The 15,501-nt window shown below is 43.5% G+C and overlaps 1 protein-coding gene across 1 annotated transcript in view; it reads right to left on the bottom strand.

The window, feature by feature from the left end:
* KPNA6 (karyopherin subunit alpha 6) overlaps positions 1-13,494 on the bottom strand; it is a 54,067-nt gene extending 40,573 nt beyond the window's left edge. Inside the window, exon 1 of the mRNA XM_080802041.1 lies at positions 13,374-13,494. Coding sequence (XP_080658167.1) covers positions 13,374-13,377 — 4 coding nt within the window. The 5' untranslated portion in view covers positions 13,378-13,494. The remainder of the gene's footprint in view (positions 1-13,373) is intronic.
* Positions 13,495-15,501: the final 2,007 nt, after the last annotated feature.

The following is a 15,501-nucleotide window of genomic DNA, read 5'->3' on the forward strand; positions in this document are numbered from 1 at the left end:
AGTCGGTTAAGCGTCTGCCTTTGGCTTGGGTCATGATCCCAGGGTCCTCGGATGGAGCCCCAATGTGGGCTCCCTGCTCAGCAGGGAGCCTGTTTTTCCCTCTCCCTATGCTGTTCCCCCTGCTTGTGCTCTGTGTTAAATAAATAAAATCTTTTTATTTTTTATTTTATTTATTTATTTTTTTTTTTTTTTAAGATTTTATTTATTTATTTGACAGTCAGAAATCACAAGTAGGCAGAGAAGCAGGCAGAGAGAGAGGAGGAAGCAGGCTCCCTGCTGAGCAAAGAGCCCGACATGGGGCTCGATCCCAAGACCCTGGGATCATGACCCGAGCCGAAGGCAGAGGCTTTAACCCGCTGAGCCACCCAGGCGCCCCTTTTATTTTATTTATTGACAGAGATCACAAGTAGGCAGAGAAGCAGGCAGAGAAGGAGAGAGAGAGGGAAACAGGCTCCCCACTGAGCAGAGAGCCCGATGCAGGACTTGATCCCAGGACCCTGCGATCATGACCTGAGCTGAAGGCAGAGGCTTAACCCACTGAGCCACCCAGGCACCCAAATAAATCTTTTTCTTTTTTTTTAAGATTATTTATTTATTTATTTGACAGAGAGACAGCACAAGTAGGCAGAGTGGCAGGCAGAGGGAGATGGAGAAGCAGACTCCCCGCTGAGCAGTGAGCCCGATGTAGGACTCGATCCCAGGACCCTGGAATCACGACCCAAGTCGAAGGCAGCCCACTTAACCGACTGAGCCACCCAGGCGCCCCCAAATAAATAAAATCTTATCACACTGATGAATCACTGAACTATACCTCTGAAACCAATAATACATTATGTTAATTAAATGAATTTAAAATAAACAAAATCTTTTAAAAATTATATATTCCAAATAATCATCTCTAAACTAACTCAAATAGACAAGTGATTTATTATTCATTTTAAAAAATATGTGTGCCAGGTACTGTGTAAAGGTTTCTGCCTTTAGGAAGTTTTACAACTCACTTTACTCTCATAGCATCAATATAAAAGCCATAAGTGGGGAGGGTATGTGCTATGGTGAGTGCTGCGAAGTGTGTAAGCCTGACAATTCACAGACCTGTACCCCTGAGGCTAATAATACATTATATGTTAATAAAAAATATAAAAGCCATAAATCTACGTGTTCAATGAGTTCAGAAGGTGGGAGTGAGAACTATCTGTCCTGAGTGTAAGCTCTACAGGGGCCTTTGAAGGCTAGATGGTTAATATTCCTTCATTTGTTCATTTGTTTGTTCATTCCTTCCTTCCTTCCTCTTTCAAGATTTTATTATCTATTAGAGAAAGAGCATACTAGAGAGAGAGAAAGAGCAAGTGTGCAAGACCATTAACCAACTGAGCCAACAAGGCGCCCCACTAGATGGTTAATATTTCTGAAGGCTTGGGATCCTGGGTGGCTCAGTCATTAAGCATCTGCCTTCAGCTCAGGTCAGGATCCCAGAATCCTGGGATCCAGTGCTGCATCAGGCTCCCTGCTCAGTGGGAGGCCTGCTTCTCCCTCTCCCACTCCCCCTGCTTGTATTCCCTCTTGCTGTCTCCCTCTGTGTCAAATAAATAAAATCTTTAAAAAATCTATTTCTGAAGGTAATTTAAGAGATGGGGAGGGAGAGCAGTTCACCAGAAGCAAGGGTTAGGTGATTAGAAAGCCCACGGTTGGTTTGAGGAACAAGAACAGTTTGGTTAAGTATAAAAACAAAGGTCCACCGTAAAACATCCCTGAGATATAAAAGCAAACTGCTGGCTAGTTGGCCTCTATTCTGCAGCACCATGCTTCTCCATCCCTAGTCCGTGAACAAGGTGGGTTCTGCATTGTCTGTCTGTGGGCTGAATTACACAAATCTCTCTGATGAGCACTTTTTTTTTTAACTTTAAGTAATCTGAGAAAGGGCTTTTCTAAGAGCCCTTCTGACAAATTAAAAGCAGAGATTTCTCTAACCCATATACATTAATCCAAAAAGGAGGAGCCAATTTTGGGAAGCAGTCTTCTTGAGGCCCCATATACAAAGGGCCCAAGACAATATGGGGGAGGAGAACCAGACTGAGAGGCCACACAAAGGGAATCCTTTCTGCCCTCAGAAGGCATGCTGTGGACAGACATCCAGTGTTGCCCCTCAAACCCTGTCAACTCCTTCCAAAATGGTGTTGAGAGAAAGAGCACCAATTTGGGAGGCAGGTGGGTTGGGCTGCAATCCCAATGGCATAACCACTACCTTTTAGTCTCTACTTTCATTATCTATAAAATGAGCATAATAAACTGTATAGCCCTGCAGGACTGATGAAGTAATATGACGGTGTCTAGGGCCTCAGTGTTGAATCAATGGCATTTTCTTTTTCTTCTCAGCTCCTACTCTGAAAGGCCTCAATTCCCCATGAGGGCAATTTCTAGGAATTTAGGTTCAAAGAAGACAGCTATATTTTCTTGCTCTCTCTAACAGGTGGTTTTTCCTTTTCTCCTAACACTGTAGCTCCTTTCTCTTGATCTTTATCCTTCTAGTCTATCTTCACTCCCTCCAAAGCTAGGTTGTAAGAACCAATGAGCCAGAGTTTTAAAAAAGGGCCTATTCTTGGGGTGCCTGGGTGGCTCAGTCAGTTGAGTGTCCAACTACTGGCTTTTGGTCAGGTAGTGATCTCACGGGTTGTGCAATCAGGCCCTGTGTTGGGCTCCCTGCTCAGTAGGGAGTCTGCTTAGAGATTCTCTCCCTCTGCGACTTACCCCCAGTCTCTCTCTCAAATAAATAAATACATATATTTTTTAAGATTTTATTTATTTATTTGACAGAGATCACAAGCAGGCAGAGAGGCAGGCAGAGAGAGAGAGAAGGGGAAGCAGGCTCCCTGCCAAGCAGAGAGCCCGATGTGGGGCTCGATCCCAGGACCCTGAGATCATGACCTGAGCCGAAGGCAGAGGCTTTAACCCACTGAGCCACCCAGGCGCCCCGTTCTTTTTTTTTTTTTTTTAAAGGGCTTATTCTCTACCATATACCTCACCCCAAAATAAGCAATTCCAATCTTGTCTCATTAGACAATTATGGCCTCTTTGGAAGATGGTGGTAACATTCAAATCCACACCTGTAGTCCACACTTAATACCTAAGGGGTTCCTTTCACCCATATCCCAGAAACACCTCTTCTTTATTTTTTTCAAGTAGCCTCCCTGTCCAGGGTGGAGGCCAATCAATGCAGGACTTGAACTCAAGACCTGAGCTGAGATCAAGTTAGACGTCTAACTGACAGCCTCCCAGGCCCCCCCAAGAAACATCTTTTTGAAAAAAGCACGCTAATTTTTTTCAAACTATCACCTTTTCTATAAACCTGCTCCTTATACATTTCTTTTAATTCACAATCCATAATCCCTTATTTGAAATTCTGAAGTCAGAAGAGCTCTGAAAATAAAATATTTAGTAAATACAGCTTCAAAACACACTCAGCAAAACTCGAACAAAACAGGAGACTACAGTCTTTATTTATCTCACTTAATGGCTTCAGACAAAGTATTAATAATACTTGACTATATATGACTCTACCCCACACTCTGCTGGAGGTGCTAACTCTTATACATTATAATGTCTTTCTAAAATCTAAACTATTAAAATTCTGAAATATCTGGCATAAACAGTTTCTTAAAGGCATGCATTCTCAATGAGGGAAATACTGCACCCAAAAGGGTAAAACTGGTTCAAGGGGTGTGTGGGACTTAGATATTACAATGATATGTGATGCTCCAAAGCTCAACATTATCAATAAAGTCTTATTTCTTAGTATTTAATTTCTCTCATTAGATTTTCTCGAGTATTACATGAGCAGCATTTTTTTTTTTTTTGAAAGATTTTACTGACAGAGAGAGACACAGGGAAAAAGGGGACATAAACAGGTGGAGTGGGAGAGGGAGAAGCAGGCTTCCTGCTGAGCAGGGAGCCTGATGAGGGACTCGATCCCAGAACCCTGGGATACTGACCTGAGCCGAAGGCAGATTCTTTAATCAGATCAGTACTGACACCGATTTCATGGAAGGCAGACCATAATAAGTATGCAAGATCTGTACTACAGAGTTATGGTGAACAAATGGCCACAACTGAGGGACTTTCTCCTGACTGACCACTGGATCTCAAAGTCATACAAGAAGTGACCTGTTATGCCTTATGGATTATCTATGTTTTATACTTGGAGCTTTTGTGTGTGACAAGGGTTTTTTGGAAATTAAAAGTTTACATTATTTAATTCTACAAACTAAAATTTGTCATGATTAGTAATGCCGAGTATTGAAAAGAAAAAAGTCAACAATATCTAAAAGAGTATCTAAAAGCTAGTTAAGTTGTAAGTTTTTTCGTATCAAGCAGTTTAAAAGTTCACCAAAAACAACTTTAAGTGATTTTTTTTCTATTATTAGAAAACGAACAGCTTTGAACGATTTTTAATTACATTAGTTATTATAAATGCTAATTTGCATATGTAATTTGCTACATTATCATTCACATAAATTACATTAAGAGTTATTCAGTAAATATGGCTACAAAACTTAGTTAAATGCAAAGAGCTTTTAAATTTAACTTTTAACCTAAAATTTTTGTTTCATCATTCTTAACCTTATATTGAATAAGAAGCCAAGCTTTATGTCTACTCTTTTTATGTATAAAGCACAGATATACTACTGTACATAAAAAAGTATATCTGTGTGTGAGAATTTCACAGGAGGGCTGCATCGGGAAAAAAAACTTTAGAAAATTTTTTTATTATTAGAATTATTTATTCTAATTTATTATTATTAGAATTTATTTAGAAAATAAATTCCTTTTAAAATTTTTTCTAAATTCCTAATTTTTCTAAATTCCTCCTTCTTTAGGAGGGTGATAATTAAAGAAAAGGCTGAGAAAATACCGATACAAGGAGTTAGGCGGTCTGCACCAACATCTCTCTCAGCTTTTCAAGCCAGAAACTTAGGAGTTACTCTTGACAACTTTCCCCTTACCCCACTTCCAACCAATAAGAAATGCCAGTTTTATTTCCTAATTATTTTTGCACTCTCTTTCTCCATTCCTACTGCCAACTGCCCTAACTCAGGTCATCATGATTTCTTGGTAGACTTTATAAGAGCCTCATTAACCTCTTCTTTCTCCATATACTCCAAACTTCTTGAAACAGTTTGCCTCTCCTCACTCATTCCTTACTTAGCCCGCTCCAATTTGATTGCATGCCGTCAAAACTGTTTTTGTAAAAGCAACTGATCAGGTGTATGATGTTAAATTCAACCAATCTTTTTAGTCCATGTTTTGCTGGTCCTCTTTGCAGCACTCAACCCTGACCATTTCCTTCTTGAAATATTCTTTTTTGGGGCACCTGGATGGTTCAGTTATTAAGAGTCTGCCTTCAGATCAGGTCATGATCCCAGAGTCCTGGGATCATCCTGGGATCGAGCCCTGCGTTGGACTCCCTGCTCAGCAAGAAGTTTGCTTTTCCTTCTCCCACTCCCGATGCTTGTGTTCCCTCTCTCAGTCTCTCTCTCTGTCAAATAAATAAAATCTTTAAAAAAAAAAAAAAAGGAAGGAAAGAAAGAAAGACTCTTTTTCCTTGGTTTTTGACACAATCAGTTTTCTTCTTCCAATTCTGGCTGCTTATCCCCTTCTTGCATATTAAGGCTGATGCACCTTGGGGTTCTCTTTTCAGCCCATCTCCCATGATACATCAGTGATTCCATGGTTTTAGTTTCCATATATAGATCAATAGATGATCAAACATCTATCTCCATCCCCAGACCTCACTCCTGGAGCTTCAGACTTCTCCATCCAATTGCCTTTTTTTTTTTTTTTTTAAAAGATTTTATTTATGGGGCGCCTGGGTGGCCCTTAGGGTTAAGCCTCTGCCTTCGGCTCAGGTCGTGATCTCAGGGTCCTGGGATCGAGCCCCGCATCGGGCTCTCTGCTCTGCGGGGAGCCTGCTTCCTCCTCTCTCTCTGCCTGCCTCTCTGCCTACTTGTGATCTCTGTCTCTGTCAAATAAATAAATAAATAAATAAATAAAAAGATTTTATTTATTTGACAGACAGAGATCACAAGTAGGCAGAGAGGCAGGCAGAGAGAGAGGAGGAAGCAGGCTCCCCGCAGAGCAGAGAGCCCGATGCGGGGCTCGATCCCAGGACCCTGAGATCACGACCTGAGCCGAAGGCAGAGGCTTTAACCCACTGAGCCACCCAGGCACCCCCCAACTGCTTTTTGAACATCTTCCTCTAGAGGTCAGAGAGACACCTCAAAATGTCAAAATTTAAACTCATCTCAGTTAACAGCATCACTATACACTCTGCGGCTTGAGGCAAGAGGTCTAGGAGTCATGCTTAATTCCCTCACCCAGCCCATCAGCCTCCAGGTGAAATTAATAACCAAGTCCTGCTCTTTCAAATTCCTAACTCTCGTATTCCCTACTATTACCACCTCATTCACCATCATCATCTCTTGCCAGGACTACTGCACTTCTTAAGAACCAACCACTTAAAGAACCTCCTAGTCGTTCTTTCTGCAATCTTATTACAGCCAAATTTATCCTCCTAGAGCTGTCCAAGTGATATAAATAAATAAATTTGATCACTTCTGAGATTAAAACCCTTCAACGGCATTTCACTATCATCAGGATAAAGTCCAAATATCATTCCCTACATGCTACTAATCCATTTAGTCTACCAATCTTTTGGTTCTGAAATAATTATTCCCACCCTGCCACTGACAATTCTTATTCCATAGGTTAGATCTCACTTAGTTTAAAGGCCTTCCCTGATTCCCTGGGCTAGGGTGTACCCCCTTACTATGTGTCCACAGCATTCTGGTCTGCCTCATCCAAATATTTACCATTTTTCACTTGTCTCCAAAGTGTGGTGCACAAGATTAACTAGGAGGTAGGAAAAAAGTATATGTACATATCCTAATATACTAATATATGTATTAGTTCTCCCTCTGCCTGCTGTTCCCCCTGCTTGGCTCTTTTTGTCTCTGACAAATAAAAAAAATCTTTAAAAAAAAAACCCTACTAAATACATAATGCTATCGTAATCAGCAAGACTTTAAGAATGTCTGTCCTCATCCTTTTTTATTTTATTTAAAGATTTTATTTGTTTTTTTGACAGAGACACAGCAAGAGAACACAAGCAGGGGGAGTGGGAGAGGGAGAAGCAGGCTTCCCGCTGAGCAGGGAGCCCGATATGGGGCTCAACCCCAGGACCCTGGGATTGTGACCTGAGCCAAAGGCAGACGCTTAAGGACTGAGCCACCCTGGCACCCCAGCATTCTTTTTTTAAAAGATTTATTTATTTTGAGAGAGAGTGAGCAAGTGAGCACAACTGCTCAGGTGGGAGGGGCAGAGGGAAAGAGAATCCTAAGCCAACTCCATGCTCCCATGCTTGGCACAGAGTCTGAGACATGGGGCTCGATCTCATAACCCTGAGACCATGACCTGAGCCAAAACTGAGAGTCAGATATCCAACTGATCACATCACCCAGGAGCCTGTCTTCATCCTTTCAAAAATGTTTTTAATAAAAATACACAGACTAAGAAATAGCTTATAAAATATATAGAATATTATTTTCTAATATTTTATAAGTCAGGCAATTCTTGGACTATATTTGGCCTCAAATATCCAAATGTTTGGTTAGCTTAAGGTTAAAAAAAATTTTTTTTTTAAAAGTAGGCTCCGGGGCGCCTGGGTGGCTCAGTTGGGGCCTCTGCCTTCGGCTCGGGTCATGGTCCCAGGGTCCTGGGATCGAGCCCCGCATCGGGCTCTCTGCTCGGCGGGGAGCCTGCTCCCCCCCCCCCCCCCGCCCCTGCCTGCCTCTCTGCCTGCCTCTCTGCCTACTTGTGATCTCTGTCTGTCAAATAAATAAATAAACTCTTAAAAAAAAAAAAAAAAAGTAGGCTCCATGCCCAGCATATAGCCCAATACGGGGCCTTAACTCAGGATGATGAGATTGAGTGAGACCTGAGCTAAGGATCAAGTTGAAGGCTTAACTACTGAGCCACTCAGGTGCTCCAAGCTTTTTAGATTTTAAGAGTTAACTTGTAATATTTATAAATGTTTAATCCAATAATATCATGAAAATCTGGATTTCTAACTTCAAGGGGAGAGGGACTGTGGAAAACAATGGAAAATTAGGCAATGCCAGACCTCCAGTCTCCTTGGCAAAAATTGGCTAGAGCTGCATAGACCACATGGAGCTCTGTAGCGGGCCTGCCAGTCTCCATGTGGTTGATTACCCATTAGAATATAAACTCTGAAATTTCACCAGAAAGACAGATTTTTGTCTCTTTTGTTCACCACTGTATTTCCAGGGCCTAGAGCAGAACCGTCACTGCACATACTAGGTATTCAATAAACATTTGCTAAAACTGGTGAATAACCATTGCCTGCCTGGCCCCTAAAAGTATGTTTCTGACAAGTTTTCATAATGTGTTACTGCCTTCCCCTCAAAGGCAAACTATTTAATCTATTAATCTATTTTTAGCATAGGGCCTGAAACATAGTAAGTCCTTCATTTATTCACTAAGTGACTAAAAGCAATTACTGTAATTATTTACATGATAATAAACACCATGCTAAAATGGTTTACATGCATTTGCACACTGAATCTGCCTAGCACTCCTTTGAGGTAGATATTATCCCTATATTAGAGATGAGAACTATAAGGCTATGGAGATTAAGTTACTGATTGAAGAACGAATTATATTACAGATTTTTTTTTTTAAAGATTTTATTTATTTATTTGAGAGACAGTGAGAGAACATGAGAGCAGGAAGGGTCAGAGGGAGAAGCAGACTTCCTGCTGAGCGGGGAGCTTGATCCTGGGACTCCGGGATCATGACAGGAGCTGAAGGCAGACCATTAACCTACTTTGCCACCCAGGTGCCCCTGTATTACAGATTAAGTAACTGTAACACAAGAAAGAATCCGAAATGGGCTATATGAAAGGCAAGAGCAAAGTGCTACAGAATTCAGAGGAGCGTTCACTTCCAGTTTGGAAGGTATAAGTATTCGAGAGTTCAGAAAGGAGGTAGCATTTAAATTAGACCTTGAAAACCTGGCAAGATTTCCACAGGAAAAGACAGGTGAGGAAGGGATTGTTACTTTCTTGCCAGTGATGCTAACATTCGAAGGAGGTCTTCTGAGTGGAGTGCAAGATATGTAGGTAAATCTTTAAACAGAATAAGATTAGTAAAATCATTAGGAAGGCTTTGAATACCAAACTGTATGGGTTATGATTTTATCCTGTAGATACTAAGTCCATGAACGTTCCTAAAATAAGGCGCAGAGTGACAAGATCGAACGGGTGTTTTAGCAACACTGCTATAGGAAAGAATTAGAGCAGTGGTACAGGAAGCTACAGAAGAGATCTGGAGGACTTCTAAAATAATGCCTTCACAATTTACACTCTTTTTGATATCTAGTACTTCATGAAATTTTCATTAATATTAATAGTGTTACCCATATTTTCACTTTTTAAAGATTTATCTATCATTTTGAGAAAGCGCAAGCACATGCGGGGGCGGGGGGTGGTGTAAACCTCAGTGTGAAGCCTGATGCAGAGCCTGATTCGTTAACCTCAAGATCATGACCTGAGCCAAAACCAAGAGTTGGACATCCAAACCAATGTGCCACCCAGACATCCCCATCCACATTTCCACTTTAAGGAGCCTGAGATTCGGTAAGGTTAAAGAGCACAGAATTACTACTCTTTGTGGGTCTCTGCTGTGAGAAAAACCTACACAAAGCAATTCAGAAGTAAACATGATCACCGTCTTTAACAACTGCCAATACAGAAAGGGAAGAAAAGAGTGAGCAACCAAAGATGGACAGATGCCCCAGTGTCTGGGCCAATGGCTCTAGTATTTACAAAAATGCAGGAAAAGTAGGCCAGGAAAGGGGAGTGAGTGTGAGGCTTGTGGGACACTTAGGTGGTGACTGATGATTAGGTGGCAGCTCTGCAAGAAGCTGTCACACACGAGTGGGTGGGCAACTGTGGAGGGAAACTAAAAGAAGAAATGGGCTAAGTTACTTCTTGACCAGGAAGTGTTTCAGTTAGAAAGGTTTTGTTATTTGCAGCCAAAAACCAAACTAGAAGTGGCCTTCAGTATCTAGTTAAACCAAGAGAGGACAGTTCCAAAGCTGCCTAATTCAGTGGCTCAAAAACATCAAGAAAACATCAGATTCTTCCCATCTTCTCTACTCTCACCCTCAGAACTGCTTCCTCTTAATTATAAATTCTGCCTCAGGACCCCAGCACTACTAAAACCAATTTCAGAGTCAGAAAAGGGCTGTTTCCTTTCCAAAGGCAGAACACAGCCCTTAACAGCCCATATGTTGGTTAGAACCATACTACCTGAGTAAGTTTTAGTAGCTCTGACCTTGCACAAGTTACTAAACTTCTCTATGCTTCAGTTTCCTTAACCAGAACCTAAGAATCTGAGAAGTAAAGGAGTTAATATTCTAGTACTTAGTGCCTAGCACATAGCAAGTTCTATTTAAGAGCTGGCTATTATTACAGCTTGCCCATCTTTATTTATTTATTTATTCTCTCATACTTTGGTGATACCCAAATTAAAATAGAAGCTGGCAAAAAAAATAAAATAAAACCTGGCAAATCTCTTTTAAATAAGGAAGCCTTTTCCCGAAGTCCCCCAGGCTTCCCCTTCCTGTCTACTTAGCCAGAGCTGCTATCACACACCCAAGCCTAAATCAATCACTGCCTTGAGAGATAGAATTACAATGACTGGTTCATAGTTTATAGTTTATATTAATTGAGACCTATCCGTGGGGCTGGGGAGGGGCTGCCAGATTTCTGGTTAGCAAGATGGCAGGAATGGGTGATAAAACAACCAGCATCTGCCAAGGCTTAGTCTTAAGAGACTGTGGTCTCTGCTAAGAAGGGTCAGAGTAAGTAATTTCCAGAGGGCAAGCATCACCCTCACAGGCTCCTAATAGCAGTGAAATCACTACAAAAGTCTGTTAAAGCTAATGAAGTTTGGCACAAGACAAACAGTATACGATATAGGCTAGGCCTTGAGTAGAGCACACCTGAGAGGCAGTGAAACACAGGAGGTTCTAGATTTATGGAGGTGTGGTGAGGGCTGTGTTAGTGTCCCCAGAACACAAAGGGCCTAGATCACCAGCCTTGGATGAGTCACCTAACCTTCTTAAAGTCTCAGTTTACTCATTTATGAATGCGGATAACTCAAACTACCTCTGATTCCATGTTAGGATTAAACGTATCCTAGTTTCACTCACATCATATGTGTAAGGATCAGGCAAAAACCACAACACCAATAGATGGGCATTCAGAAAGACCAAATGGGACAGGGGAGAGGTATCTAAAATGGAACTGGAGAGATAAAGGGAGGCCACCTGACTCTAGACTAAAAATTCCCTTCAGGACCCTGCTCAGGCTTTGCTGCTCCATGTAAGAAGTTTCATCTCAAAGTCTACCAGAAAAGGACTAATTTTTCTTCACATCTTAACTCTTCTAAAAGGTTTGTGTACAGCAAAATGGATAAGGATCTCATTTCTGGCTGTGCTGTTTACTAGCTGTGTTATCTTCCTGAGGTGGCTCCCAATCTATAAACTTACTTCACTAAGCTGAATAAACTTAACATTAGCTCCTTCCCTTTGAGGCACCAGTATTCCTAAAATTGAAAGCCAACAGAAAAATCTGTAACAGAAAAGTACCCTAAAAATTCCATTGATAACATAAAGCTGCAGTTACAAAGAAAGATAAGCCCATCAGGCTTGACAATAGATTCTGAAACCAGAGTGGTTAAGGGAAAGGAATGCTACCGAAGGTAGAAAAGAACCCGTTCCGACGCCTTGGAGCCCTCACTAGGCTCTGAACACTGTTATCTTAGTCCTCAAACATCTCGATAACACTCCCTTTCCCCTCCTAGGGGAAAATGATGAGGAAAAGAACGAACCGGAAAGGAAAATAACATTTTCTGTGGACTGTGCTAGATGCTTTCTACCGCATTTGATATTTACGTTGACTTCTCTGGATCAGAGTCCTAAAAAGTGATAGACAGGATTGTAATACCAGATCTGATTCTAAAGCTACTGGCTTGCAGCTCCAACTGCGGTTCTTAACAAAACTCGATCCCAGAATCTCATTTAGCTCGCCCCTATGCATACAATAGTCGGGGTTAGCAACTCACTCTGGAGTTTTTCAGTTTCATTCAGACTGAAGATTTTAAAGTGGGCCCACAAGCACAAAAAAACACCTTTACAACTTTGCCTAGGGTCAAAAGCGTTCTTCCCCCTTTTCCAGCCCAACCACTAGGTGGCCAAGCCATAAAGAACTGCAGCTTTACACTAGGGCTTTGGAGGGATCACCCTGGTTTAGCCACTAACTGTGACCTTGGGTAAGTTACTTTACCTCTAAGTCTCAGTTTCCTTACCTGTAAAATGGGGTAACTGTCTCATTGTATCTGTCTCATTAGGTTGTGCATATTAAATAAAATGTGACATGTAAAGCAGTCAGAACAATGCCCACGCGTAGGAACAGCCTAGCAATGGATAGTTTTTAATGCTTAAGAGAAAATAGCTCTTCGCTGATGGTTCTGTCGCCAAGTCCAAAGACTTCGCCATCGTTTCTCTCTGCGCACAGGCCTTGCCAGGGGAGTCCCTTCAGAGAGCAACAGGTCGTTCCTTTTCTCCTAACGGGGCCAAGCCCACACCTGAAATCCCCAATCTACTACATATGGCCCCCAGGTCTTGGCCTGTAGTTTTCTACTACTAGGCTGTCACTCTGAGTCCAACCGAACCACCCCATTTCCGCCCGTGGCTCGGCAAGTTCTGCCGGCCTTCAGCGGCCCGGGCTGCTTACGGCATGGCTGCCCCTGGTTACGGGCCTGGAGCCGGCTCGCCTGGCGTTCCCTCACCAGAGGACTCTACTTGCGACGCAGGCAGGATCTCCCTTGAGTTCAGAGAAGCCCCTGAATCCAGTCAAGATGCGCGTCGGTCAAACACACGCCTGGAGAGGGCTCCCTCAACGCCGCCCCGGCCTGCCACCGGGAGCTCGCCCCCAGCCCCGGTCTCGGCGCAGGGCCCTCGGGAACGCGTGGGCTCCGGCCCTGGGACACCACGTGGGGGCTCCAGGCGTGGCAAAGGTGCTCCCGGAACCAGCTCTTGAAGACTGCTCCCGCCAGGGCCCTAGCCCGGCCCCAAACTGGCCTGAGCGTCTCCGCCGGCCTGGCTTCTCCCCTCAAATCTATTTGAAGAGGACCTCAGACATCTCCTGCAGACCGAAGACAGGCTCCGGCTAGACCCCAAGCCCCAGGACTGCCTCAGCTCGAGTCCCCAATTGCCTGGCGTCCTTACTCACCCATCGCGGCTCCGCTCGCTCCTACTTGGCGGCGGCAGCGGCAGCGGCGGTAGCTTCAGCGGTAGCTTCAGCAGACAATATGGCGGATCTGCAGGACGGCAGCCCGAAACGGACAAACAACTTAACGTTCAACTCGGGGAAGAAACGCGCTCTCCGCCCCACAGCCTATTTTATAGGGAGGAGCGCATTTAAAGAGACCGCAGCTACTGAAGGCGGGGAATAGGGGTGAAATATAAGAGGAGTAGAGAAGAGAGACAAGGAGGGGATACTTATTAAAGAAAGTCAAGTGTGCTTAGGAATTCTCAGCTTTTTCTGCTCCTACTTCCTCTCTTATAGTGAGGCCTCCTCCCCTAGAAAATTTTCTTCCTTTCGTAGTTAAAGCCAATCATAGACCCTGAGCTGGATATAGGGAATAAGGAATCCTCTCGAGAAGGGGAAGAGATTTGCTTAAGGATATGGAGATAAGGAAATAAAGAAGCTAAGAGTTAACCCGATTACACCCTTATTGGGAGATAAGAAGTGGAAAAATGACCAGACTGGTGCAAGGCTTTATAGCTGACAGAGAGATTTCGTCCTCCATCCCCACCCCTAGCAAGCTGAGGGCAGGGGTAGGTTCTGTATGACCATCACCACATCTACAGGACCTTGCACAGGATCTGGCACATGATATGTGCCAAACAAGTAATTGTTTAGTGAATAAGCAACAAACGAATAGGCCTGTGACTTCGAGAGATGAGGAATGATCTCCCTTTTTAGAGATGAGGAAATTGAGGCTAAGCGTTCACGTGCCTTCTGTAACCATGGAATTTATGGCTGGTGCATATCAGACCTCCCTTTTTGCATAATGACAGGCCAGTCCTGGTCCCCCACCTCAACAAACAGGAGAGGGGTATGTCTTCAAGTCACTAGTCAGACAGGGAATTGTCTTTTGGGAGCAAAATGAGGGACCTGGGTTTCCAGGTTCTGTTGGAACAAATTGCCTTCTCTAGTGTGTCTGGCCTGTGCCTGGTCCATTGAGGGAAACAACTCAAAAAGTCAACTCTGGAACTCAGGGTCAGGAAAGGGAGCATTATCTTTCTCTTCCTACTACCTCTGCTCAAGATCAGACCTCTTTCTTTTCTCTTGGTCTATTTTGCCGGCTCTTCAGTGGTCTCCCTCCTCCAGGCTCCTGTTGTCTTTGGCAAGTCACTCCATAAAGCAGAGACCTTGTCAGGTTGTTCTGCTTAGCAAGTTGTCTGCCTGCCTTTAGGTAATGCGCAAACATTTCAATCTGGGGGCACCTGGGTGGCTCAGTGGGTTAAAGCCTCTGCTTTCAGCTCAGGTCATGATCCCAGGGTCCTGGGATTGAGCCCCGCATCGGGCTCTCTGCTCAGCAGGGAGTCTGCTTCCTCCTCTCTCTCTCTGCCTGCCTCTCTGCCTACTTGTGATCTCTGTCTGTCAAATAAATAAATAAAATCCAAAAAAAAAAAAAAAAATTTTCAATCTGACACAAAGGCCGGTCCTTACTTCTTGGGGATATTTCCCACCAGGCAACCCAGGGTCCATCCATATTTGGGGAACCCCTTTTCCCCAAGTATGCTATCTTTTCTGCCTTTGCCTATGCTGTCTCCTCTGGAATGTAATGCCCTCCTTTCCCCCTTGATCATGGGGTGAACAAATTTTCAAGATCCAATTCAACTTTCCCCTTCCTGAAAAACCCTGTTTTTCCAGACAGTCTGGTATCTGTCCTCTCTGCTCCCCAGACACACATTTTCCTCAGCGAAAACAGCATCCTAATTTGCTCACAAAGTGTGTCTCTCCTGGTTGTCTAAGGGACAGTATCTTCCTCATCTTTGTATCTGTCCCTTGCCTAGCATGATGCCTTCCTCCACAGAGACACCAAAACCTTTTGCTGTAGTGTCTGTCTGTCTCCCATATACCACCACAAATTCATCTGCATATCCTGTGGCCAATAAGGGCTCAGTGAACACAAGCGGAGTAGATGAGTGGCTAGGACTGTCCTTCTTTCCCAGCCTGAGCCCTCTGGCCTATGTTGTAGGAACCAGGGCTCTTTCCAAGCAGCTTTGTTTCCACTCTAGCACTTGGCCTCGCTGACACACCCTCCCTCGCCTGGAGCCACTGGTCCTCC

This window comes from Martes martes (assembly GCF_963455335.1).
Source record: "Martes martes genome assembly, chromosome: 4".
Taxonomy (NCBI): domain Eukaryota; kingdom Metazoa; phylum Chordata; class Mammalia; order Carnivora; family Mustelidae; genus Martes; species Martes martes.